The sequence below is a fragment of the Salvelinus namaycush genome, unplaced genomic scaffold (assembly GCF_016432855.1).
Source record: "Salvelinus namaycush isolate Seneca unplaced genomic scaffold, SaNama_1.0 Scaffold678, whole genome shotgun sequence".
Taxonomy (NCBI): Eukaryota; Metazoa; Chordata; class Actinopteri; order Salmoniformes; family Salmonidae; genus Salvelinus; species Salvelinus namaycush.
In genome coordinates, this window is record NW_024061395.1 from 102,576 (window position 1) to 127,292 (window position 24,717).

Consider the following 24,717-nt stretch of genomic DNA (forward strand, 5'->3'; position numbering starts at 1 on the left):
TAACAGTGTGTTCCTCAGCAACACCTCTCTAGGTCCTTTAGTAACAGTGTGTTCCTCAGCAACACCTCTCTAGGTCCTTTAGTAACAGTGTGTTCCTCAGCAACACCTCACTAGGTCCTTTAGTAACAGTGTGTTCCTTAGCAACACCTCACTAGGTCCTTTAGTAACAGTGTGTTCCTCAGCAACACCTCTCTAGGTCCTTTAGTAACAGTGTGTTCCTCAGCAACACCTCACTAGGTCCTTTAGTAACAGTGTGTTCCTTAGCAACACCTCACTAGGTCCTTTAGTAACAGTGTGTTCCTCAGCAACACCTCTCTAGGTCCTTTAGTAACAGTGTGTTCCTCAGCAACACCTCTCTAGGTCCTTTAGTAACAGTGTGTTCCTTAGCAACACCTCACTAGGTCCTTTAGTAACAGTGTGTTCCTCAGCAACACCTCTCTAGGTCCTTTAGTAACAGTGTGTTCCTTAGCAACACCTCTCTAGGTCCTTTAGTAACAGTGTGTTCCTCAGCAACACCTCTCTAGGTCCTTTAGTAACAGTGTGTTCCTCAGCAACACCTCACTAGGTCCTTTAGTAACAGTGTGTTCCTCAGCAACACCTCTCTAGGTCCTTTAGTAACAGTGTGTTCCTCAGCAACACCTCACTAGGTCCTTTAGTAACAGTGTGTTCCTCAGCAACACCTCTCTAGGTCATTTAGTAACAGTGTGTTCCTTAGCAACACCTCTCTAGGTCCTTTAGTAACAGTGTGTTCCTCAGCAACACCTCTCTAGGTCCTTTAGTAACAGTGTGTTCCTCAGCAACACCTCACTAGGTCCTTTAGTAACAGTGTGTTCCTCAGCAACACCTCTCTAGGTCCTTTAGTAACAGTGTGTTCCTCAGCAACACCTCTCTAGGTCCTTTAGTAACAGTGTGTTCCTCAGCAACACCTCTCTAGGTCCTTTAGTAACAGTGTGTTCCTTAGCAACACCTCACTAGGTCCTTTAGTAACAGTGTGTTCCTTAGCAACACCTCACTAGGTCCTTTAGTAACAGTGTGTTCCTCAGCAACACCTCACTAGGTCCTTTAGTAACAGTGTGTTCCTCAGCAACACCTCTCTAGGTCCTTTAGTAACAGTGTGTTCCTTAGCAACACCTCTCTAGGTCCTTTAGTAACAGTGTGTTCCTCAGCAACACCTCACTAGGTCCTTTAGTAACAGTGTGTTCCTCAGCAACACCTCACTAGGTCCTTTAGTAACAGTGTGTTCCTCAGCAACACCTCTCTAGGTCCTTTAGTAACAGTGTGTTCCTCAGCAACACCTCACTAGGTCCTTTAGTAACAGTGTGTTCCTTAGCAACACCTCTCTAGGTCCTTTAGTAACAGTGTGTTCCTCAGCAACACCTCTCTAGGTCCTTTAGTAACAGTGTGTTCCTTAGCAACACCTCACTAGGTCCTTTAGTAACAGTGTGTTCCTCAGCAACACCTCACTAGGTCCTTTAGTAACAGTGTGTTCCTTAGCAACACCTCTCTAGGTCCTTTAGTAACAGTGTGTTCCTCAGCAACACCTCTCTAGGTCCTTTAGTAACAGTGTGTTCCTTAGCAACACCTCTCTAGGTCCTTTAGTAACAGTGTGTTCCTTAGCAACACCTCTCTAGGTCCTTTAGTAACAGTGTGTTCCTCAGCAACACCTCACTAGGTCCTTTAGTAACAGTGTGTTCCTTAGCAACACCTCACTAGGTCCTTTAGTAACAGTGTGTTCCTTAGCAACACCTCACTAGGTCCTTTAGTAACAGTGTGTTCCTTAGCAACACCTCACTAGGTCCTTTAGTAACAGTGTGTTCCTCAGCAACACCTCTCTAGGTCCTTTAGTAACAGTGTGTTCCTCAGCAACACCTCTCTAGGTCCTTTAGTAACAGTGTGTTCCTCAGCAACACCTCACTAGGTCCTTTAGTAACAGTGTGTTCCTCAGCAACACCTCTCTAGGTCCTTTAGTAACAGTGTGTTCCTTAGCAACACCTCACTAGGTCCTTTAGTAACAGTATGTTCCTTAGCAACACCTCACTAGGTCCTTTAGTAACAGTGTGTTCCTTAGCAACACCTCTCTAGGTCCTTTAGTAACAGTGTGTTCCTTAGCAACACCTCACTAGGTCCTTTAGTAACAGTGTGTTCCTCAGCAACACCTCTCTAGGTCCTTTAGTAACAGTGTGTTCCTTAGCAACACCTCACTAGGTCCTTTAGTAACAGTGTGTTCCTCAGCAACACCTCACTAGGTCCTTTAGTAACAGTGTGTTCCTCAGCAACACCTCACTAGGTCCTTTAGTAACAGTGTGTTCCTCAGCAACACCTCACTAGGTCCTTTAGTAACAGTGTGTTCCTCAGCAACACCTCTCTAGGTCCTTTAGTAACAGTGTGTTCCTTAGCAACACCTCTCTAGGTCCTTTAGTAACAGTGTGTTCCTCAGCAACACCTCACTAGGTCCTTTAGTAACAGTGTGTTCCTCAGCAACACCTCACTAGGTCCTTTAGTAACAGTGTGTTCCTCAGCAACACCTCACTAGGTCCTTTAGTAACAGTGTGTTCCTCAGCAACACCTCACTAGGTCCTTTAGTAACAGTGTGTTCCTCAGCAACACCTCACTAGGTCCTTTAGTAACAGTGTGTTCCTCAGCAACACCTCACTAGGTCCTTTAGTAACAGTGTGTTCCTCAGCAACACCTCTCTAGGTCCTTTAGTAACAGTGTGTTCCTCAGCAACACCTCACTAGGTCCTTTAGTAACAGTGTGTTCCTCAGCAACACCTCTCTAGGTCCTTTAGTAACAGTGTGTTCCTCAGCAACACCTCTCTAGGTCATTTAGTAACAGTGTGTTCCTTAGCAACACCTCTCTAGGTCCTTTAGTAACAGTGTGTTCCTCAGCAACACCTCTCTAGGTCCTTTAGTAACAGTGTGTTCCTCAGCAACACCTCTCTAGGTCCTTTAGTAACAGTGTGTTCCTCAGCAACACCTCACTAGGTCCTTTAGTAACAGTGTGTTCCTTAGCAACACCTCTCTAGGTCCTTTAGTAACAGTGTGTTCCTTAGCAACACCTCACTAGGTCCTTTAGTAACAGTGTGTTCCTCAGCAACACCTCTCTAGGTCCTTTAGTAACAGTGTGTTCCTCAGCAACACCTCTCTAGGTCCTTTAGTAACAGTGTGTTCCTCAGCAACACCTCTCTAGGTCCTTTAGTAACAGTATATTCCTTAGCAACACCTCACTAGGTCCTTTAGTAACAGTGTGTTCCTTAGCAACACCTCTCTAGGTCCTTTAGTAACAGTGTGTTCCTCAGCAACACCTCTCTAGGTCCTTTAGTAACAGTGTGTTCCTTAGCAACACCTCACTAGGTCCTTTAGTAACAGTGTGTTCCTCAGCAACACCTCACTAGGTCCTTTAGTAACAGTGTGTTCCTCAGCAACACCTCACTAGGTCCTTTAGTAACAGTGTGTTCCTCAGCAACACCTCTCTAGGTCCTTTAGTAACAGTGTGTTCCTTAGCAACACCTCTCTAGGTCCTTTAGTAACAGTGTGTTCCTCAGCAACACCTCACTAGGTCCTTTAGTAACAGTGTGTTCCTCAGCAACACCTCACTAGGTCCTTTAGTAACAGTGTGTTCCTCAGCAACACCTCACTAGGTCCTTTAGTAACAGTGTGTTCCTCAGCAACACCTCACTAGGTCCTTTAGTAACAGTGTGTTCCTCAGCAACACCTCTCTAGGTCCTTTAGTAACAGTGTGTTCCTCAGCAACACCTCACTAGGTCCTTTAGTAACAGTGTGTTCCTTAGCAACACCTCTCTAGGTCCTTTAGTAACAGTGTGTTCCTCAGCAACACCTCTCTAGGTCCTTTAGTAACAGTGTGTTCCTTAGCAACACCTCACTAGGTCCTTTAGTAACAGTGTGTTCCTCAGCAACACCTCACTAGGTCCTTTAGTAACAGTGTGTTCCTTAGCAACACCTCTCTAGGTCCTTTAGTAACAGTGTGTTCCTCAGCAACACCTCTCTAGGTCCTTTAGTAACAGTGTGTTCCTTAGCAACACCTCTCTAGGTCCTTTAGTAACAGTGTGTTCCTCAGCAACACCTCACTAGGTCCTTTAGTAACAGTGTGTTCCTCAGCAACACCTCACTAGGTCCTTTAGTAACAGTGTGTTCCTTAGCAACACTTCACTAGGTCCTTTAGTAACAGTGTGTTCCTCAGCAACACCTCTCTAGGTCCTTTAGTAACAGTGTGTTCCTTAGCAACACCTCTCTAGGTCCTTTAGTAACAGTGTGTTCCTCAGCAACACCTCACTAGGTCCTTTAGTAACAGTGTGTTCCTTAGCAACACCTCACTAGGTCCTTTAGTAACAGTGTGTTCCTTAGCAACACCTCACTAGGTCCTTTAGTAACAGTGTGTTCCTTAGCAACACCTCACTAGGTCCTTTAGTAACAGTGTGTTCCTCAGCAACACCTCTCTAGTTCCTTTAGTAACAGTGTGTTCCTCAGCAACACCTCTCTAGGTCCTTTAGTAACAGTGTGTTCCTCAGCAACACCTCACTAGGTCCTTTAGTAACAGTGTGTTCCTCAGCAACACCTCTCTAGGTCCTTTAGTAACAGTGTGTTCCTCAGCAACACCTCTCTAGGTCCTTTAGTAACAGTGTGTTCCTTAGCAACACCTCTCTAGGTCCTTTAGTAACAGTGTGTTCCTCAGCAACACCTCACTAGGTCCTTTAGTAACAGTGTGTTCCTTAGCAACACCTCACTAGGTCCTTTAGTAACAGTGTGTTCCTTAGCAACACCTCACTAGGTCCTTTAGTAACAGTGTGTTCCTTAGCAACACCTCACTAGGTCCTTTAGTAACAGTGTGTTCCTCAGCAACACCTCTCTAGGTCCTTTAGTAACAGTGTGTTCCTCAGCAACACCTCTCTAGGTCCTTTAGTAACAGTGTGTTCCTCAGCAACACCTCACTAGGTCCTTTAGTAACAGTGTGTTCCTCAGCAACACCTCGCTAGGCCCATTCTTAAATGGAAGAAGTTTGGAACAACCAATACTAATCCTATAGCTGGCCGGCCAGCCAAACTGAGCAATTGGGGGAGAAGGGCCATGGTCAGGGAGGTGACCAAGAACCCGATGGTCACTGACAGAGCTCTTCTGTGGAAATGGAATAATCTTACAGAAGGACAACCATCTCTGCAGCACTCCACCAATCAGGCCTTTATGGTAGAGTGGCCAGACGGAAGCCACTCCTCAGTAAAAGGCACATGACAGTCCGCTTGGAGTTTGCTGGAAGGCACCTAAAGACTCCCAGACCATGAGAAACAAGATTCTCAGGTCTGATGAAACCAAGATTGAACTCTTTGGCCTGAATGCAAAGCATCATGTCTGGAGAAAACCTGGCACCATCCCTACGGTGAAGCGTGGTGGTGGGAGCATCATGCTGTGGGGATGTTTTTCAGGACTAGTCAGGATCAAGGCAAAGATGAACGGAGCAAAGTACAGAGATCCTTGATGAAAACCTGCTCCAGAGCGCTCAGGACCTCAGACTGGAGCGAAGGTTCATCTTCCAACAGGACAATGACCCTAAGCACACAGCCAAGACCATTTAGGAGTGGATTCAGGACACTGAATGTCCTTGAGTGGCCCAACCAGAGCCCGGACTTGAACCCAACATCTTGAGAGACCTGAAAATAGGTGTGCATCAACGCTCCCCATCCAACCTGACAGAGCTTGAGAGGATCTGCAGAGAAGAATGGGAACAACTCCCCAAATACAGGTGTGCCAAGCTTGTAGCGTCATACCCAAGAAGACTCCAGGCTGTAATCGCTGCCAAAGGTGCTTCAACAAAGTACTGAGTAAAGGGTCTGAATACTTATGTAAATGTGATATTACATTTTTTTTTTTTATACATTTGCAAAAATGTCTGAAAACCAGTTTTTGCTTTGTCAGTATGGAGTATTGTGTTTTTTAAATATTTTTTATCCATTTTAGAATAAGGCTGTAAAGTAACAACATTTGAAAAAAGTCAAGGGGTCTGAATACTAAGTCGGAAGTTTACATACACATTAGATAAATACATTTAAACCCTGACATTTAATCCTAGTAAAAATTCACTGTCTTAGGTCAGTTAGGATCACCACTTTATTTTAAGAATGTGAAATGTCAGAATAATAGTAGAGAGAATGATTTATTTAAGCTTTTATTTCTTTCATCACATTCCCAGTGGTTCAGAAGTTGACATACACTCAATTAGTATTTGGTAGCATTGCCTTTAAATTGTTTAACTTGGGTCAAACATTTCAGGTAGCCTTCCACAAGATTCCTACAATAAGTTGGGTGAATTTTGGCCCATTCCTCCTGACAGAGCTGGTGTAACTGAGTCAGGTTTTTAGGCCTCCTTGCTCGCACACGCTTTTTAAGTTCTGCCCACAACATTTCTATAGGGTTGAGGTCAGGGCTTTGTGATGGCCACTCCAATACCTTGACTTTGTTGTCCTTAAGCCATTTTGCCACAACTTTGAAAGTATGCTTGGGGTCATAGTTTATTTGGAAGACCCATTTGCGACCAAGCTTTAACTTCCTGATGTCTTGAGATGTTGCTTCAATATATCCACATCATTTTCCTGCCTCATGATGCCATCTATTTTGTGAAGTGCACCAGTCCCTCCTGCAGCAAAGCACCCCCACAACATAATGCTGCCAACCCCTGTGCTTCACGGTTGGGATGGTGTTCTTCAGCTTGCAAGCGTCCCCCTTTTTTGATGGTCATTATGGCCAAACAATTCTATTTTTGTTTCATCAGACCAGAGGACATTTTTCCAAAAAGTATGATCTTTGTCCCCATGTTCCGTTGCAAACCGTAGTCTGGCTTTTTTATGGCGGTTTTTGTGCAGTGGCTTCTTCCTTGCTGAGCGGCCTTTCAGATTATGTCGATATAGGACTCGTTTTACTGTGGATATAGATACTTTTGTACCTGTTTCCTCCAGCATCTTCACAAGGTCCTTTGCTGTTGTTCTGGTATTGATTTGCACTTTATGCACCAACGTACATTCATCTCTAGGAGACAGAACGTGTCTCCTTCCTGAGCGGTATGATGTGGTCCAATGATGTTTATACTTGCATACTATTGTTTGTACAGATGAACGTGGTACCTTCAGGCATTTGGAAATTGATCCCAAGGATGAACCAGACTTGTGGAGGTCTACAATTTTTTTTCTGAGGTATTGGCTGATTTCTTTTGATTTTCCCATGATGTCAAGCAAAGAGGCACTGAGTTTGAAGGTCGGCCTTGAAATACATCCACAGGTACACCTCCATTTGACTCAAATGATGTCAATTAGCCTATCAGAAGCTTCTAAAGCCATGACATCATTTTCTGAAATTTTCCAAGCTGCTCAAAGGCACAGTCAACTTAGTGTATGTAAACTTCTGACCCACTGGAATTGTGATACAGTGAATTATAAGTGAAATAATCTGTCTGTAAACAATTGTTGGAAACATTACTTGTGTCATGCACAAAGTAGATGTCCTAACCGATCTGCCAAATTAACAATACATTTGTGGAGTGGTTGAAAAACGAGTTTTAATGACTCCAACCTAAGTGTATGTAAACTTCCGACTTCAACTGTAGGTCCTTTAGATCCTCAGCAGCTAGGGCCTTCAGTTCCTCAGCAGCTAGGGCCTTCAGTTCCTCAGCAGCTAGGGCCTTTAGTTCCTCAGCAGCTAGGGCCTTTAGTTCCTCAGCAGCTAGGGCCTTTAGTTCCTCAGCAGCTAGGGCCTTTAGTTCCTCAGCAGCTAGGGCCTTTAGTTCCTCAGCAGCTAGGGCCTTTAATCCTGTGGAAAAATAAAGAACAATGACAGACTGAACACTGACGGAGAAGTGTGTGTGTGTATGTGTTTGAGTGCGTACCTCTCCTCTCCGTTGTCCTCCTCCACCCAGGCCACTATCTTCCCCTCCCAGCCTGGAACCAACGCCTCGTCTTCAAATACCTAAATATACACACACACACACAAAATATCAACAGTGTGACTGTATTTATGTATAGATCACCAGACTTCTCTCCCTCCTTCTACCCCTTCTCTCCTCTCCTCCCCCTCATCTCTCCTCCCCCTCCTCTCCTTCTCTCCTTTACTCTACTCTTTCTGTCCTCTGCCCCTTCTCTCCTCCACCTCCTCTCCTTCTGTCCTCTGCCTCTCCTCCCCACTTGTCCCCCTCCTCTCCACTCGTCCCCCCCTCTTCTCCTTTCCTCTCCCCTCTTCTCTCCCCCTGCTCTACTCTCCCTCATCTCTCTTTTCTCCTTCCCTCCTCACCTCTTCTTTGACGGTACCAAACTCGGGGTCGAGGGCTTTGAAGTGGAATCTGTGGTTGTCATCTCTGTCTACTGCCGTCTTCACATCTCTCAGAGTTACTTTCCCCAACCTAGCACACATCAAATGTTTCCAATAATCTTCTCACCCGGACTATGCACCCTGCATGATCATCCAAAACTGCATCTCTGCACATCCTGACTCTTGACATTTTATAGTTCCTCCATTGCACATGATCCTGTCATTGTTTTTGTTTTGTTTAATACTTCTCTACATACAGGGCCTTCAGAAAGTATTCATACCCCTTGACTTATTGCACATTTTGTTGTTAGTCTCAATTCAAAATGGATTAAATAAAAAAAATTCTCTCACCCATCTACACACAAAGTGAAAATATGTTTTTAGAAATGTTTGCAAATGTATTGGAACATGAAATACATACATCTTATTTACATAATTATTCACACCCGAGTCAGTATATGATAGAATCACCTTTGGCAGCGATTACAGCTGTGAGTCTTTCTGGGTAAGTCTCTAAGAGCTTTGCAAACCTGGATTGTACAATATCTGCACATTTTTTTAAATTTTTTATTGTTCAAGTTCTTTCAAGTTGGTTGTTGATCATTGCTAGACAGCAATTTTCAAGTCTTGCCATTTTTAAGATGATTTATGTAAAAACTGTAACTCACTTTGGGACATTCAATGTCTGCCAGTGTAGATTTGGCCTTGTGTTTTAGGTAATTGTCCTGCTGAAAGGTGAATTCATCTCCAAGTGTCTGTTGGAAAGTAGACTGAACCAGGTTTTCCTCTAGGATTTTGCATGTGCTTAGTTTTATACCATTTATTTTTTATTATTACAAAACTCCCTCGTCATTGCAGATGACAAGCATACCCATAACATGATGCAGCCACCACCATGCTTGACAATATGAAGTGGTACTCAGTGACGTGTTGGATTTTCCCCAAACATAACGCTTTGTATTCAGGACATAAAGTTGATTAATTTGCCACACCTTTTGCAGTTTTACTTTAGTGCCTTTTTGCAAACAGCATGCATGTTTTGGCATATTATTAATCTGTATAGACTTCCTTTTCACTCTGTCATTTAGGTTAGTATTGTGGAGTAACTACAATGTTGTTGATCCACCTTCAGTTTCATGCAACTTATTATGTGACTTGTTAAGTAAATGCTTACTCCTTATTTAGGCTTGAGATAATAAAGGAGTTGAATACTTATTGACTCAAGAGATTTCGGCTTTTCATTTTTAATTAATTTGTAAAAAAAATGTCTAAAAACACAATTCCACTTTAACATTATGGGGTATTATGTGTAGGCCAGTGACACAAAATCTCAATTTAATCCGTTTTAAATTCAGGCTGTAATAAAACAATGTGGAAAAAGCCAGGTGGTGTGAATCCTTTCTGAAGGTACTACATGTGGATTGTTCATCTAGAGATGTCTCTATATCCTGTTTATTGTGGCAGCACCATTTCACCAAATTAAATTACTGTTCATGCAAATGTATTTGTCGAATAAAGGTGATTCTGAAACATTTCAAGGCTCCAGATACATTGGTTATGATTAGGGGTTAGGTAAACACACGTACCTCTTGTTGATGTGGATCATGCAGGGTGTGTGTGAGTGGTCTGTAAAATAGAGGACCTTAGTGGAACCACACGAGCTCACCAATGGACTACTGTAGGAGTGGGCCATCTCTGGAACACACACACCATCAGAAAAAGGGGACATTTCATGTGTGTGGCTGACATGTCTTTTTGTCAAGAAACACATGCCAGGGAAGGTCCTACACTGCGTAGACCCCCTGGTGCACCCAACGACCGTACAATACAGTGGTTCCTCCTTCAAAAATTGCGTCAACAGAGAAGTATTTTTTCTGGGTGATTTTAAATATTAACCGGCTATCATCAAGCTGCCCACTCAGGAAAAAACGTCAAACTGTAACCAGCGCCTGTAACCTGGATCAGGTTGTCAGTCAACCTACCAGGGTAGTTACAAACAGCACAGGAATTAAATCTTCAGCATGTATTGATCACATCTTTACTAACGCTGCTGATATTTGCTTTAAAGTAGTATCCAAATCCATAGGATGTAGTGATCACAATATAATAGCCATTTCTAGGAAAGCCAAAGTTCCTAAGGCTGGGCCTAATATAGTGTATTTTATTTAACTAGGCAAGTCAGTTAAGAACAAATTCTTAATTTCAATGACGGCCTAGTGGGTTAACTGTTCAGGGGCAGAACGACAGATATGTACCTTGTCAGCTCAGGGATTTGAAGTTGCAACCTTTCGGTTACTAACCCAACACTCTAACCACTAGGCTACGCTGTCGTATAAGAGGTCATACACTAAGTTTTGTAGTGATTCCTTTGTTGATGATGTAAAGAATATTTGTTGGTCTGTGGTGTGTAATGAGGAGCAACCAGACACTGCTGGTCTGTAATGAGGAGCAACCAGACGCTGCTGGTCTGTGGTGGGTAATGAGGAGCAACCAGACACTGCTGGTCTGTAATGAGGAGCAACCAGACGCTGCTGGTCTGTAATGAGGAGCAACCAGACACTGCTGGTCTGTGGTGGGTAATGAGGAGCAACCAGACACTGCTGGTCTGTGGTGGGTAATGAGGAGCAACCAGACGCTGCTGGTCTGTAATGAGGAGCAACCAGACGCTGCTGGTCTGTAATGAGGAGCAACCAGACACTGCTGGTCTGTAATGAGGAGCAACCAGACGCTGCTGGTCTGTAATGAGGAGCAACCAGACGCTGCTGGTCTGTAATGAGGAGCAACCAGACGCTGCTGGTCTGTAATGAGGAGCAACCAGACACTGCTGGTCTGTAATGAGGAGCAACCAGACACTGCTGGTCTGTGGTCTGTAATGAGGAGCAACCAGACGCTGCTGGTCTGTGGTGTGTAATGAGGAGCAACCAGACACTGCTGGTCTGTGGTGGGTAATGAGGAGCAACCAGACGCTGCTGGTCTGTAATGAGGAGCAACCAGACACTGCTGGTCTGTAATGAGGAGCAACCAGACGCTGCTGGTCTGTAATGAGGAGCAACCAGACACTGCTGGTCTGTGGTGTGTAATGAGGAGCAACCAGACGCTGCTGGTCTGTGGTGTGTAATGAGGAGCAACCAGACACTGCTGGTCTGTGGTGTGTAATGAGCAACCAGACGCTGTTGGTCTGTGGTGTGTAATGAGGAGCAACCAGACGCTGTTGGTCTGTGGTGGGTAATGAGGAGCAACCAGACGCTGCTGGTCTGTGGTGTGTAATGAGGAGCAACCAGACGCTGCTGGTCTGTAATGAGGAGCAACCAGACGCTGCTGGTCTGTAATGAGGAGCAACCAGACACTGCTGGTCTGTGGTGTGTAATGAGGAGCAACCAGACGCTGCTGGTCTGTGGTGTGTAATGAGGAGCAACCAGACGCTGCTGGTCCGTGGTGGGTAATGAGGAGCAACCAGACACTGCTGGTCTGTGGTCTGTAATGAGGAGCAACCAGACACTGCTGGTCTGTGGTCTGTAATGAGGAGCAACCAGACGCTGCTGGTCTGTGGTGGGTAATGAGGAGCAACCAGACACTGCTGGTCTGTGGTGGGTAATGAGGAGCAACCAGACGCTGCTGGTCCGTGGTGTGTAATGAGGAGCAACCAGACACTGCTGGTCTGTGGTGGGTAATGAGGAGCAACCAGACACTGCTGGTCTGTGGTGGGTAATGAGGAGCAACCAGACGCTGCTGGTCCGTGGTGTGTAATGAGGAGCAACCAGACACTGCTGGTCTGTGGTGTGTAATGAGGAGCAACCAGACGCTGTTGGTCTGTGGTGTGTAATGAGGAGCAACCAGACGCTGTTGGTCTGTAATGAGGAGCAACCAGACGCTGCTGGTCCGTGGTGTGTAATGAGGAGCAACCAGACACTGCTGGTCTGTGGTGTGTAATGAGGAGCAACCAGACACTGCTGGTCTGTGGTGTGTAATGAGGAGCAACCAGACACTGCTGGTCTGTGGTGTGTAATGAGGAGCAACCAGACACTGCTGGTCTGTGGTGTGTAATGAGGAGCAACCAGACACTGCTGGTCTGTGGTGGGTAATGAGGAGCAACCAGACACTGCTGGTCTGTGGTGGGTAATGAGGAGCAACCAGACACTGCTGGTCTGTGGTGGGTAATGAGGAGCAACCAGACGCTGCTGGTCTGTGGTGTGTAATGAGGAGCAACCAGACACTGCTGGTCTGTGGTGGGTAATGAGGAGCAACCAGACACTGCTGGTCTGTGGTGTGTAATGAGGAGCAACCAGACACTGCTGGTCCGTGGTGTGTAATGAGGAGCAACCAGACGCTGCTGGTCTGTGGTGTGTAATGAGGAGCAACCAGACGCTGCTGGTCTGTGGTGTTTAATGAGGAGCAACCAGACACTGCTGGTCTGTGGTGTGTAATGAGGAGCAACCAGACGCTGTTGGTCTGTGGTGGGTAATGAGGAGCAACCAGACGCTGCTGGTCTGTAATGAGGAGCAACCAGACGCTGCTGGTCTGTGGTGTTTAATGAGGAGCAACCAGACACTGCTGGTCTGTGGTGTGTAATGAGGAGCAACCAGACACTGCTGGTCTGTGGTGGGTAATGAGGAGCAACCAGACACTGCTGGTCTGTGGTGTGTAATGAGGAGCAACCAGACACTGCTGGTCTGTGGTGGGTAATGAGGAGCAACCAGACGCTGCATGACAGCGCAATACACAAGGGGTGGAACAGTGGCAAAGGTACCCACAGGACAAACAGAATAATATTAGTCTGAGGAGAGATTAAATAGCATTAATACAACAAAAATAATTCTAAACACACCTTTAGTTTACAAAGTTAAACAGATGTATTTTTTCTTCATAATAAGCAGGAGTAATATTCTTAGATCAGAATGACAGCAGACTGTACTTCTATCCATGTCACTAAAGACTAACAGAAACAAAAGACAAATTTAACTAAAATGGCTTATCTTTTCTCCCCAACCCACCAAGAGGTAACATGTAGATATACACATTTACTTTCAAAGCATACACACGAAACACACCATAGTAGCAATAAAAACAAAATATAAACTGAGGAGCAACCAGACGCTGCATGTGACGCATTTATGAAACTACTTATTCCAGTTACTAATAAACACCCAATAAGAACATTACTGTATAAACTGTTAAATCCCCGTGGATTGATGAGGAATTGAAAAATGGTATAGTTGAGAGGGATGAGGCAAACGGTATGGCAATCAAGTCTGGCAGCCCAACTGATTGGCAAACATACTGCAAATTAAGAAATCATGTGACTAAACAAAATAAAAAGAAACAGAAACTACACTATGAAACAAAGAAATTATATAAAGAATGGTAGTAACGAATTTTAATGAGTCCAACCTAAGGGTATGTAAACTTATAACTTCAACTTTTGAAGCCAGAAGGAGGCTAGTATCAGCTACATTTATGCCTTTACTAGACTATGGGGATATTTTATATATGAATGCTTCCGCTCAGTGTTTGAGATCAATTGACACCCTTTACCATGGCACTTTGAGATTTATTTTAAACTGCAAAACCATTACGCACCACTGCACTTTGTATACCAGGGTTGGCTGGCCTTCTCTAGTCACTCGTAGGCTCAGTCACTGGTATACTTTTATTTACAAAGCCATTTTGGGTTTACTACCTTTTTATTTGGGCATTTTTATTGTTCAGAAATGTGGTGGGTACTCTCTTCGTTCACTGGACTTTATCCTGCTAACTGTTCCAAATGTCCGAACTGAATTTGGTAAAAGGTCTTTTATGTACTCTGCGCCATCGTCTTGGAACACCTTACAAAATAATTTTAAACTGGAAGAACTTGTCCCGATTGGTGTTTTTAAATCACTGATGAAGGATTTTGAGGCTGATTCCCTGACCTGTCAATGTTTTTAATTTGCTGTTTTTGATATTGTTATACTCTTGTGAATTCATGAATGGTTTTTACTAGATTACTTGTAGTTTTTCATGTTGTCTGTCTGTAATTTTTTGTAATGACTTGGTGCTGCCTATCTTGGCCAGGACGCTCTTGAAAAAGAGATTTTAAATCTCAATGAGCCCTTCCTGGTTAAATAAAGGTTAAATAAATAAATAAAAATATCCATAACGTACAATATCCACTAGTATAACTATTTTTGATAAAAAAGCGGCTTCATCCAATTGAAACATTTTTGGAAGTGGACAGGGTCCTTGATATACTGTAAGTTACATGGAGCCTATTTTCCATATTATAAATAGTTAATGGTTGATGTTAATGGTTGGTGGTTGGTGTTAATGGTTGGTGTTAATGGTTGGTGTTAATGGTTGGTGTTGGTGGTTGGTGTTGGTGGTTGGTGTTGGTGGTTGGTGTTGGTGGTTGGTGTTGGTGGTTGGTGTTGGTGGTTGGTGTTGGTGGTTGGTGTTGGTGGTTGGTGTTGGTGGTTGGTGTTGATGGTTGGTGTTGATGGTTGGTGTTGATGGTTGGTGTTGATGGTTGGTGTTGATGGTTGGTGTTGATGGTTGGTGTTGATGGTTGGTGTTGATGGTTGGTGTTGATGGTTGGTGTTGATGGTTGGTGTTGATGGTTGGTGTTGATGGTTGGTGTTGATGGTTGGTGTTGATGGTTGGTGTTGATGGTTGGTGTTGATGGTTGGTGTTGATGGTTGGTGTTGATGGTTGGTGTTGATGGTTGGTGTTGATGGTTGGTGTTGATGGTTGGTGTTGATGGTTGGTGTTGATGGTTGGTGTTGATGGTTGGTGTTAATGGTTGGTGGTTGATGTTGATGGTTGGTGTTAATGGTTGGTGTTAATGGTTGGTGTTAATGGTTGGTGTTAATGGTTGGTGGTTGATGTTGATGGTTGGTGTTAATGGTTGGTGTTAATGGTTGGTGTTAATGGTTGGTGTTAATGGTTGGTGTTAATGGTTGGTGGTTGATGTTGATGGTTGGTGTTAATGGTTGGTGTTAATGGTTGGTGGTTGATGTTGATGGTTGGTGTTAATGGTTGGTGTTAATGGTTGGTGTTAATGGTTGGTGTTAATGGTTGGTGGTTGGTGTTGATGGTTGATGTTAATGGTTGATGTTAATATATTAATGGTTGGTGTTGATGGTTGGTGGTTGATGTTGATGGTTGGTGTTAATGGTTGATGTTAATGGTTGGTGTTAATGGTTGATGTTAATGGTTGGTGGTTGATGTTGATGGTTGGTGTTAATGGTTGATGTTAATGGTTGGTGGTTGATGTTGATGGTTGGTGTTAATGGTTGGTGTTAATGGTTGGTGTTAATGGTTGGTGTTAATGGTTGGTGGTTGATGTTGATGGTTGGTGTTAATGGTTGGTGTTAATGGTTGGTGTTAATGGTTGGTGGTTGATGTTGATGGTTGGTGTTAATGGTTGGTGTTAATGGTTGGTGTTAATGGTTGGTGTTAATGGTTGGTGTTAATGGTTGGTGTTAATGGTTGGTGGTTGATGTTGATGGTTGGTGTTAATGGTTGGTGTTAATGGTTGGTGGTTGATGTTGATGGTTGGTGTTAATGGTTGATGTTAATGGTTGATGTTAATGGTTGGTGTTAATGGTTGATGTTAATGGTTGATGTTAATGGTTGGTGTTAATGGTTGGTGTTAATGGTTGGTGTTAATGGTTGGTGGTTGGTGTTGATGGTTGATGTTAATGGTTGATGTTAATATATTAATGGTTGGTGTTGATGGTTGGTGGTTGATGTTGATGGTTGGTGTTAATGGTTGATGTTAATGGTTGGTGTTAATGGTTGATGTTAATGGTTGATGTTAATGGTTGGTGTTAATGGTTGGTGTTAATGGTTGATGGTTGATGTTGATGGTTGGTGTTAATGGTTGATGGTTGATGTTGATGGTTGGTGTTAATGGTTGGTGGTTGATGTTGATGGTTGGTGTTAATGGTTGATGTTAATGGTTGGTGTTAATGGTTGGTGTTAATGGTTGATGTTAATGGTTGATGTTAATGGTTGATGTTAATGGTTGGTGTTAATGGTTGGTGTTAATGGTTGGTGTTAATGGTTGGTGTTAATGGTTGGTGGTTGGTGTTAATGGTTGATGTTAATGGTTGATGGTTGGTGTTGATGGTTTATGTTAATGGTTGATGTTAATGGTTGATGTTAATGGTTGATGGTTGGTGTTAATGGTTGGTGTTAATGGTTGATGGTTGGTGTTGATGGTTGGTGTTGATGGTTGGTGTTAATGGTTGATGTTAATGGTTGGTGTTAATGGTTGATGTTAATGGTTGATGTTAATGGTTGGTGTTAATGGTTGGTGTTAATGGTTGGTGTTAATGGTTGGTGGTTGGTGTTGATGGTTGATGTTAATGGTTGATGTTAATATATTAATGGTTGGTGTTGATGGTTGGTGGTTGATGTTGATGGTTGGTGTTAATGGTTGATGTTAATGGTTGGTGTTAATGGTTGATGTTAATGGTTGATGTTAATGGTTGGTGTTAATGGTTGGTGTTAATGGTTGATGGTTGATGGTTGGTGTTAATGGTTGATGGTTGATGGTTGGTGTTAATGGTTGATGGTTGGTGTTGATGGTTGGTGTTAATGGTTGGTGGTTGATGTTGATGGTTGGTGTTAATGGTTGATGTTAATGGTTGGTGTTAATGGTTGATGTTAATGGTTGATGTTAATGGTTGATGTTAATGGTTGGTGTTAATGGTTGATGTTAATGGTTGGTGTTAATGGTTGGTGGTTGGTGTTAATGGTTGATGTTAATGGTTGATGGTTGGTGTTGATGGTTTATGTTAATGGTTGATGTTAATGGTTGATGTTAATGGTTGATGGTTGGTGTTAATGGTTGGTGTTAATGGTTGGTGTTGATGGTTGGTGTTGATGGTTGGTGTTGATGGTTGGTGTTAATGGTTGATGGTTGGTGTTGATGGTTGGTGTTAATGGTTGATGTTAATGGTTGATGTTGATGGTTGATGTTGATGGTTGGTGTTGATGGTTGGTGTTGATGGTTGGTGTTGATGGTTGATGTTAATGGTTGATGGTTGGTGTTGATGGTTTATGTTAATGGTTGATGTTAATGGTTGATGTTAATGGTTGATGGTTGGTGTTAATGGTTGGTGTTAATGGTTGATGGTTGGTGTTGATGGTTGGTGTTGATGGTTGGTGTTAATGGTTGATGGTTGGTGTTGATGGTTGGTGTTGATGGTTGGTGTTAATGGTTGATGTTGATGGTTGATGTTGATGGTTGGTGTTGATGGTTGGTGTTGATGGTTGGTGTTGATGGTTGATGTTAATGGTTGATGTTAATGGTTGATGTTAATGGTTGATGTTGATGGTTGATGTTAATGGTTGATGGTTGATGTTAATGGTTGATGGTTTATGTTGATGGTTGATGTTGATGGTTGATGTTAATGGTTGATGTTAATGGTTGATGGTTGATGTTAATGGTTGATGTTAATGGTTTATGTTGATGGTTGATGTTAATGGTTAATGGTTGATGTTAATGGTTGATGTTAATGGTTGATGTTAATGGTTGATGGTTGATGGTTGATGTTGATGGTTGATGGTTGATGTTGATGGTTGATGGTTTATGTTGATGGTTGATGTTAATGGTTGATGGTTGATGTTAATGGTTGATGGTTTATGTTGATGGTTGATGTTAATGGTTGATGGTTGATGTTAATGGTTGATGGTTTATGTTGATGGTTGATGTTAATGGTTGATGTTAATGGTTGATGTTAATGGTTGATGTTAATGGTTGATGTTAATGGTTGATGTTAATGGTTGATGTTAATGGTTGATGGTTGATGTTGATGGTTGATGTTAATGGTTGATGTTAATGGTTGATGGTTGATGGTTTATGTTGATGGTTGATGTTGATGGTTGATGGTTGATGTTGATGGTTGATGTTAATGGTTGATGTTAATGGTTGATGTTAATGGTTGATGTTGGTGTTCTTCAGGAAGACAATAGGCCCTATAGGCGGGTTTAAACGAGGTCCCAAACCACAATGTTCCCTTTCTATAGTTATGTTACAAAGTGTTTTTTCATTGAAACTATCAAATGTCGGCCTTTAACGATCCGAAAATGTTTACTTACTGTCCATACGAACAAATGTATTCTTATGCTTCCTGTCACTTGTTCAAACGTATGAAGTTCACATCATTTTTTATAGACAAAGAAGAGCTATCAAGGTGTGAAATAATATGATCTACTTATTTTTATTAAGTTTCCCACGGAGCCACCACCAATGTGTCGCACGCGAAAGCGTTCTCTGTAAAATATAATGCGTTGTGACAGTGCATCGGGGATCTTACTGCTTGGAGGCCAGGAGTCGTGCTGCTGGTGTGTGATGCATCCTGAAGACTTTCCCCTCCCCTGAGGAACACAACACACAACAGTCAAGGGATAAGAGTCTGTGTACCTGGTGTGTGTGTGTACCTGGTGTGTGTGTGTGTGTGTGTGTGTACCTGGTGTGTGTGTGTACCTGGTGTGTGTGTGTGTGTGTGTACCTGGTGTGTGTGTGTACCTGGTGTGTGTGTGTACCTGGTGTGTGTGTGTACCTGGTGTGTGTGTGTGTACCTGGTGTGTGTGTGTACCTGGTGTGTGTGTGTGTACCTGGTGTGTGTGTGTGTACCTGGTGTGTGTGTGTGTACCTGGTGTGTGTGTGTACCTGGTGTGTGTGTATCAGTCTGTCGGTCAGTGATGTGATGCCCTGCTCCAGTGTATCCAGAGTGTGTGTGTGTACCTGGTGTGTGTGTGTACCTGGTGTGTGTGTGTGTGTGTACCTGGTGTGTGTGTATCAGTCTGTCGGTCAGTGATGTGATGCCCTGCTCCAGTGTATCCAGAGTGTGTGTGTGTACCTGGTGTGTGTGTATCAGTCTGTCGGTCAGTGATGTGATGCCCTGCTCCAGTGTATCCAGAGTGTGTGTGTGTACCTGGTGTGTGTGTGTGTACCTGGTGTGTGTGTATCAGTCTGTCGGTCAGTGATGTGATGCCCTGCTCCAGTGTATCCAGAGTGTGATGTTGAGGATCCTGCTCTCGGAACACTCCTCTCAGACTCCTCAACGCTGACCGCACCAGCTGCAGCTCCTCAGCCTACACACACACACACACACACACACACACACACACACACACACACACACACACACACACACACACACACACATGTATATACACACCGAACAAAAATATAAATGCGACATGCAACAATTTCTAAGATTTAGTTAAGAGTTACAGTTCATATAAGGAAACCAGACAATTGAACTAAATTCATTACGCCCTAATCTATGGATTTCACATGACTGGAAATACAGATATATATCTGTTGGTCAAAGACACCTTAAAAAAACAGTAGGGGCGTGGATCAGAAAACCAGTCAGTATCTGGTGTGACCACCATTTACCTCATGAAAACCAGTCAGTATCCGGTGTGACCACCATTTGCCTCATGAAAACCAGTCAGTATCTGGTGTGACCACCATTTACCTCATGAAAACCAGTCAGTATCTGCTGTGACCAACATTTGCCTCATGAAAACCAGTCAGTATCTGACCACCATTTACCTCATGAAAACCAGTCAGTATCCGGTGTGACCACCATTTACCTCATGAAAACCAGTCAGTATCTGCTGTGACCAACATTTGCCTCATGAAAACCAGTCAGTATCTGCTGTGACCACCATTTGCCTCATCCAGTGTGACACATCTCCTTCACATAGAGTTGATCAGGCTGTTGATTGGTGGCCTGTGGAATGTTGTCCCACTCCTCTTCAATGGCCGTGTGAAGTTGCTGGATATTGGTGGGAACTGGAACACTCTGTCGTACACGTCGATCCAGAGCATCCCAAACATGCTCAATGGGTGACATGTCTGGTGAGTATGCAGGCCATGGAAGAACTGGGACATGTTCAGCTTCCAGGAATTGTGTCCAGATCCATGCGATATGGGGTCGATATGGGGTCGTGCATTATCATGCTGAAACATGAGGTGATGTGGATTCAATGGATGAATGGGCGATAGAAACCAGATAGAAACTGATCATTGTGACTTCAATGAACTAAATGATGAGGAGGGTGAAGAGTGATTGAATTTAGAACAATAGTGTAATGATGAATGAAGAATTGTGGGCGGTCTAATTATGTTATTATGAAAGGCTGGAAACGGTAGATCATTTCTCCTCAGAGTGTCAAATCAGACACTGAGTACAACATGTACATATGTGTGTAGTTCACAATGGCAAACCAAACGAATGGACGCATTCTGCAGAATTTAGATGAGTTGGAGTCGGATGGAGGATCAGATAGTGAGCTTGAAATCAACGTTGCTGATGAAGAGTCTTCATGAAGCTGATGAAGAGTCTTCATCTGATTCTGATGTTGACTTCAAGCCTCCGATGCCTGAGCCGGTGACACAGGAGTCTGGGAGGGACGGTTTGGGTAGAAAAGTGTGCCGAGTTTATGTGACATGCAGATATTCCAGCACATCAGAGATTGTACTGTTGCTCATGCACACAGAACAGGAAACAGTACGTGTCTGCTGGCTTCTGACATGACTTACTGAAAGCAGTTGATGGGTTACTAAAACAGCTCTACCTCAAATTTGAAAAGCAGACAAGTAAAGGAAGATTTCATACGCTATAAGTTTTTCTCTGACTTGTTGGGGGAGTGGTCAAAACGGCAGGCGTTGGGAAAAGTTGCGGGAAAATATGTTAATGTAGTCACTACAACTGCTGCATCATTAGATTATTAACATAGTTTATGTTAATGTAGTCACTACAACTGTTGTATAATTAGATTATTAACATATTTTATGTTAATGTAGTTACTACAACTGTTGCATCATTAGATTATTAACATATTTTATGTTAATGTAGTTACTACAACTGCTGTATAATTAAATTGCTAACATATTTTTGTTCCGACAACAGATTTCAATAGTAGAAAAGTAGGTGGAAATGTCATACCATCTAACTTTTTGGGAAAGTGGTAAAAATTTCAGTTTATAAAAAGTTCCCGAAAATGTTGTTGATGCGGTTACTAAAACAGCTATAACGTTGGATCGGTACCAGATAATAACTTGAATTGCAAGGAAGTAGACCAAGTTATCATATCCTCTGACTGTCTAAGTTGTTGGAAGTAGACCAAGTTATCATATCCTCTGACTGTCTAAGTTGTTGGAAGTAGACCAAGTTATCATATCCTCTGACTGTCTAAGTTGTTGGAAGTAGACCAAGTTATCATATCCTCTGACTGTCTAAGTTGTTGGAAGTAGACCAAGTTATCATATCCTCTGACTGTCTAAGTTGTTGGAAGTAGACCAAGTTATCATATCCTCTGACTGTCTAAGTTGTTGGAAGTAGACCAAGTTATCATATCCTCTGTCTAAGTTGTTGGAAGTAGACCAAGTTATCATATCCTCTGTCTAAGTTGTTGGAAGTAGACCAAGTTATCATATCCTCTAACTGTCTAAGTTGTTGGAAGTAGACCAAGTTATCATATCCTCTGACTGTCTAAGTTGTTGGAAGTAGACCAAGTTATCATATCCTCTAACTGTCTAAGTTGTTGGAAGTAGACCAAGTTATCATATCCTCTAACTGTCTAAGTTGTTGGAAGTAGACCAAGTTATCATATCCTCTGACTGTCTAAGTTGTTGGAAGTAGACCAAGTTATCATATCCTCTAACTGTCTAAGTTGTTGGAAGTAGACCAAGTTATCATATCCTCTAACTGTCTAAGTTGTTGGAAGTAGACCAAGTTATCATATCCTCTAACTGTCTAAGTTGTTGGAAGTAGACCAAGTTATCATATCCTCTAACTGTCTAAGTTGTTGGAAGTAGACCAAGTTATCATATCCTCTGACTGTCTAAGTTGTTGGAAGTAGACCAAGTTATCATATCCTCTAACTGTCTAAGTTGTTGGAAGTAGACCAAGTTATCATATCCTCTGTCTAAGTTGTTGGAAGTAGACCAAGTTATCATATCCTCTGTCTAAGTTGTTGGAAGTAGACCAAGTTATCATATCCTCTAACTGTCTAAGTTGTTGGAAGTAGACCAAGTTATCATATCCTCTGACTGTCTAAGTTGTTGAAGTAGACCAAGTTATCATATCCTCTGACTGTCTAAGTTGTTGGAAGTAGACCAAGTTATCATATCCTCTGACTGTCTAAGTTGTTGGAAGTAGACCAAGTTATCATATCCTCTGACTGTCTAAGTTGTTGGAAGTAGACCAAGTTATCATATCCTCTGACTGTCTAAGTTGTTGGAAGTAGACCAAGTTATCATATCCTCTGACTGTCTAAGTTGTTGGAAGTAGACCAAGTTATCATATCCTCTAACTGTCTAAGTTGTTGGAAGTAGACCAAGTTATCATATCCTCTAACTGTCTAAGTTGTTGGAAGTAGACCAAGTTATCATATCCTCTGACTGTCTAAGTTGTTGAAGTAGACCAAGTTATCATATCCTCTGACTGTCTAAGTTGTTGGAAGTAGACCAAGTTATCATATCCTCTAACTGTCTAAGTTGTTGGAAGTAGACCAAGTTATCATATCCTCTGACTGTCTAAGTTGTTGGAAGTAGACCAAGTTATCATATCCTCTGACTGTCTAAGTTGTTGGAAGTAGACCAAGTTATCATATCCTCTGACTGTCTAAGTTGTTGGAAGTAGACCAAGTTATCATATCCTCTGACTGTCTAAGTTGTTGGAAGTAGACCAAGTTATCATATCCTCTAACTGTCTAAGTTGTTGGAAGTAGACCAAGTTATCATATCCTCTGTCTAAGTTGTTGGAAGTAGACCAAGTTATCATATCCTCTGTCTAAGTTGTTGGAAGTAGACCAAGTTATCATATCCTCTAACTGTCTAAGTTGTTGGAAGTAGACCAAGTTATCATATCCTCTGACTGTCTAAGTTGTTGAAGTAGACCAAGTTATCATATCCTCTGACTGTCTAAGTTGTTGGAAGTAGACCAAGTTATCATATCCTCTGACTGTCTAAGTTGTTGGAAGTAGACCAAGTTATCATATCCTCTGACTGTCTAAGTTGTTGGAAGTAGACCAAGTTATCATATCCTCTGACTGTCTAAGTTGTTGGAAGTAGACCAAGTTATCATATCCTCTGACTGTCTAAGTTGTTGGAAGTAGACCAAGTTATCATATCCTCTAACTGTCTAAGTTGTTGGAAGTAGACCAAGTTATCATATCCTCTAACTGTCTAAGTTGTTGGAAAAGTTGCATTTACAGTCAATGGAATGTTGGAAGTGATGTCACAATGGGACCGTCAGAACGTTGAGGAAATCCCATGAAACGGATGGAGGACGCAAAGTTTAAATAGTTTACAAAGTAGAAAAGATATGAAAATGTTGTATACAAGCAACGCAATCCAGACCAGATTACACAAATAATATAAAAATCTGAACTGCGTTTCTAGCTTAAAAGTGTAATAGGAGTTCAGTGCTGAAGAAGAAGAATTATGTCCAAGTTTTTCTAGTTCCATAAAACTGCTAGCAGTGTTACCATTCTGTTTTCTGTGAGAATCACTATTGGCTTTTCGCTAGAAGGCACTAGATCGGAGATCGGCAACTGGCGGCCCCTTTTTGTGGGCCCCCAGACCAATCAAATCTATTATTGGCCCTTTTTCTGCCATTGAAATGCATTGGGAGATCATTTAAATATTGTTATAGTTAAAAAATTATAACAAATATTTTCCTAAGCAATCTAAGTTGGGGCAGTCTGGACATTTGGAAGTTGGTTTAGTTTTAATAGCTTAAATTGTTTAAGGTCTAGAGTGGGCGGAATAAATATAGAAATAATAATAATACAGTGTAAGAAATATAGAGTTGTGCTCAAATATTTATTTTAGGAACTCAGTCGGGATCTCAACTTATTGTTGAGAGTTAGAATAGTAGAATACACAAGGTGCAATTTCTAAATTTAGTAGTGCATCTCAGCAGTTTTTCTCTTGTTATGTTAGTCACTGACAGTCACTCAATCAGCCATGTCAGCCAACATGTTTTAGATTGGTAAATTAGTCTAGCGGGCAGCTATCTAAACTTGTACTAATCATGATCAAATTACCAACCGGAGGACGCCCATTGATTTTGTTAGTCACTTTCACTCAGATGTCATATTAGCAACAGTAAACATTTGTCTCCACCCCGTGGAAAAATGAGTAGTATTTTGCTTCGGGACAGCTCTGACAGCATGTGTGGGTACGGACAACTACGGCCCCTCATGATGAGTTCAGACTTTTTGTGGCCCCCAACCCCATCAAAGTTGCCCATGCCTGCACTAGATGTTTTACCATTGCCACGACAACGTCACAGCACCAATTTGCCTTGCCTTGCACAGACATCTTCTCTTCTCTTTCACGGCAGAATTGAGTGGAAAAAGTCTCTAAATGTTATCAAAACCCTCGGTGGCTAAACTCTCC

General features: G+C 42.5%; 1 protein-coding gene and 1 long non-coding RNA gene across 2 annotated transcripts in view; both read right to left on the reverse strand.

The window, feature by feature from the left end:
- Positions 1-7,569: 7,569 nt before the first annotated feature.
- On the reverse strand, positions 7,570-18,664 carry LOC120042413 (dixin-A-like). Its single transcript, XM_038987245.1, has 5 exons — positions 18,608-18,664; positions 9,893-10,001; positions 8,289-8,397; positions 7,888-7,967; positions 7,570-7,811 (listed from the first exon to the last, which is right to left on the reverse strand). The coding sequence occupies exons 2-5, from the start codon at positions 9,997-9,999 to the stop codon at positions 7,790-7,792; spliced, it is 318 nt and encodes a 105-aa protein (XP_038843173.1). The 5' UTR covers positions 10,000-10,001; positions 18,608-18,664; the 3' UTR covers positions 7,570-7,789.
- A 594-nt stretch (positions 18,665-19,258) lies between these two features.
- Positions 19,259-24,717, reverse strand: part of LOC120042412 — a 7,206-nt gene continuing 1,747 nt past the window's right edge. The window contains exon 4 of the long non-coding RNA XR_005476099.1: positions 19,259-19,388. This is a non-coding gene — a long non-coding RNA (uncharacterized LOC120042412). The remainder of the gene's footprint in view (positions 19,389-24,717) is intronic.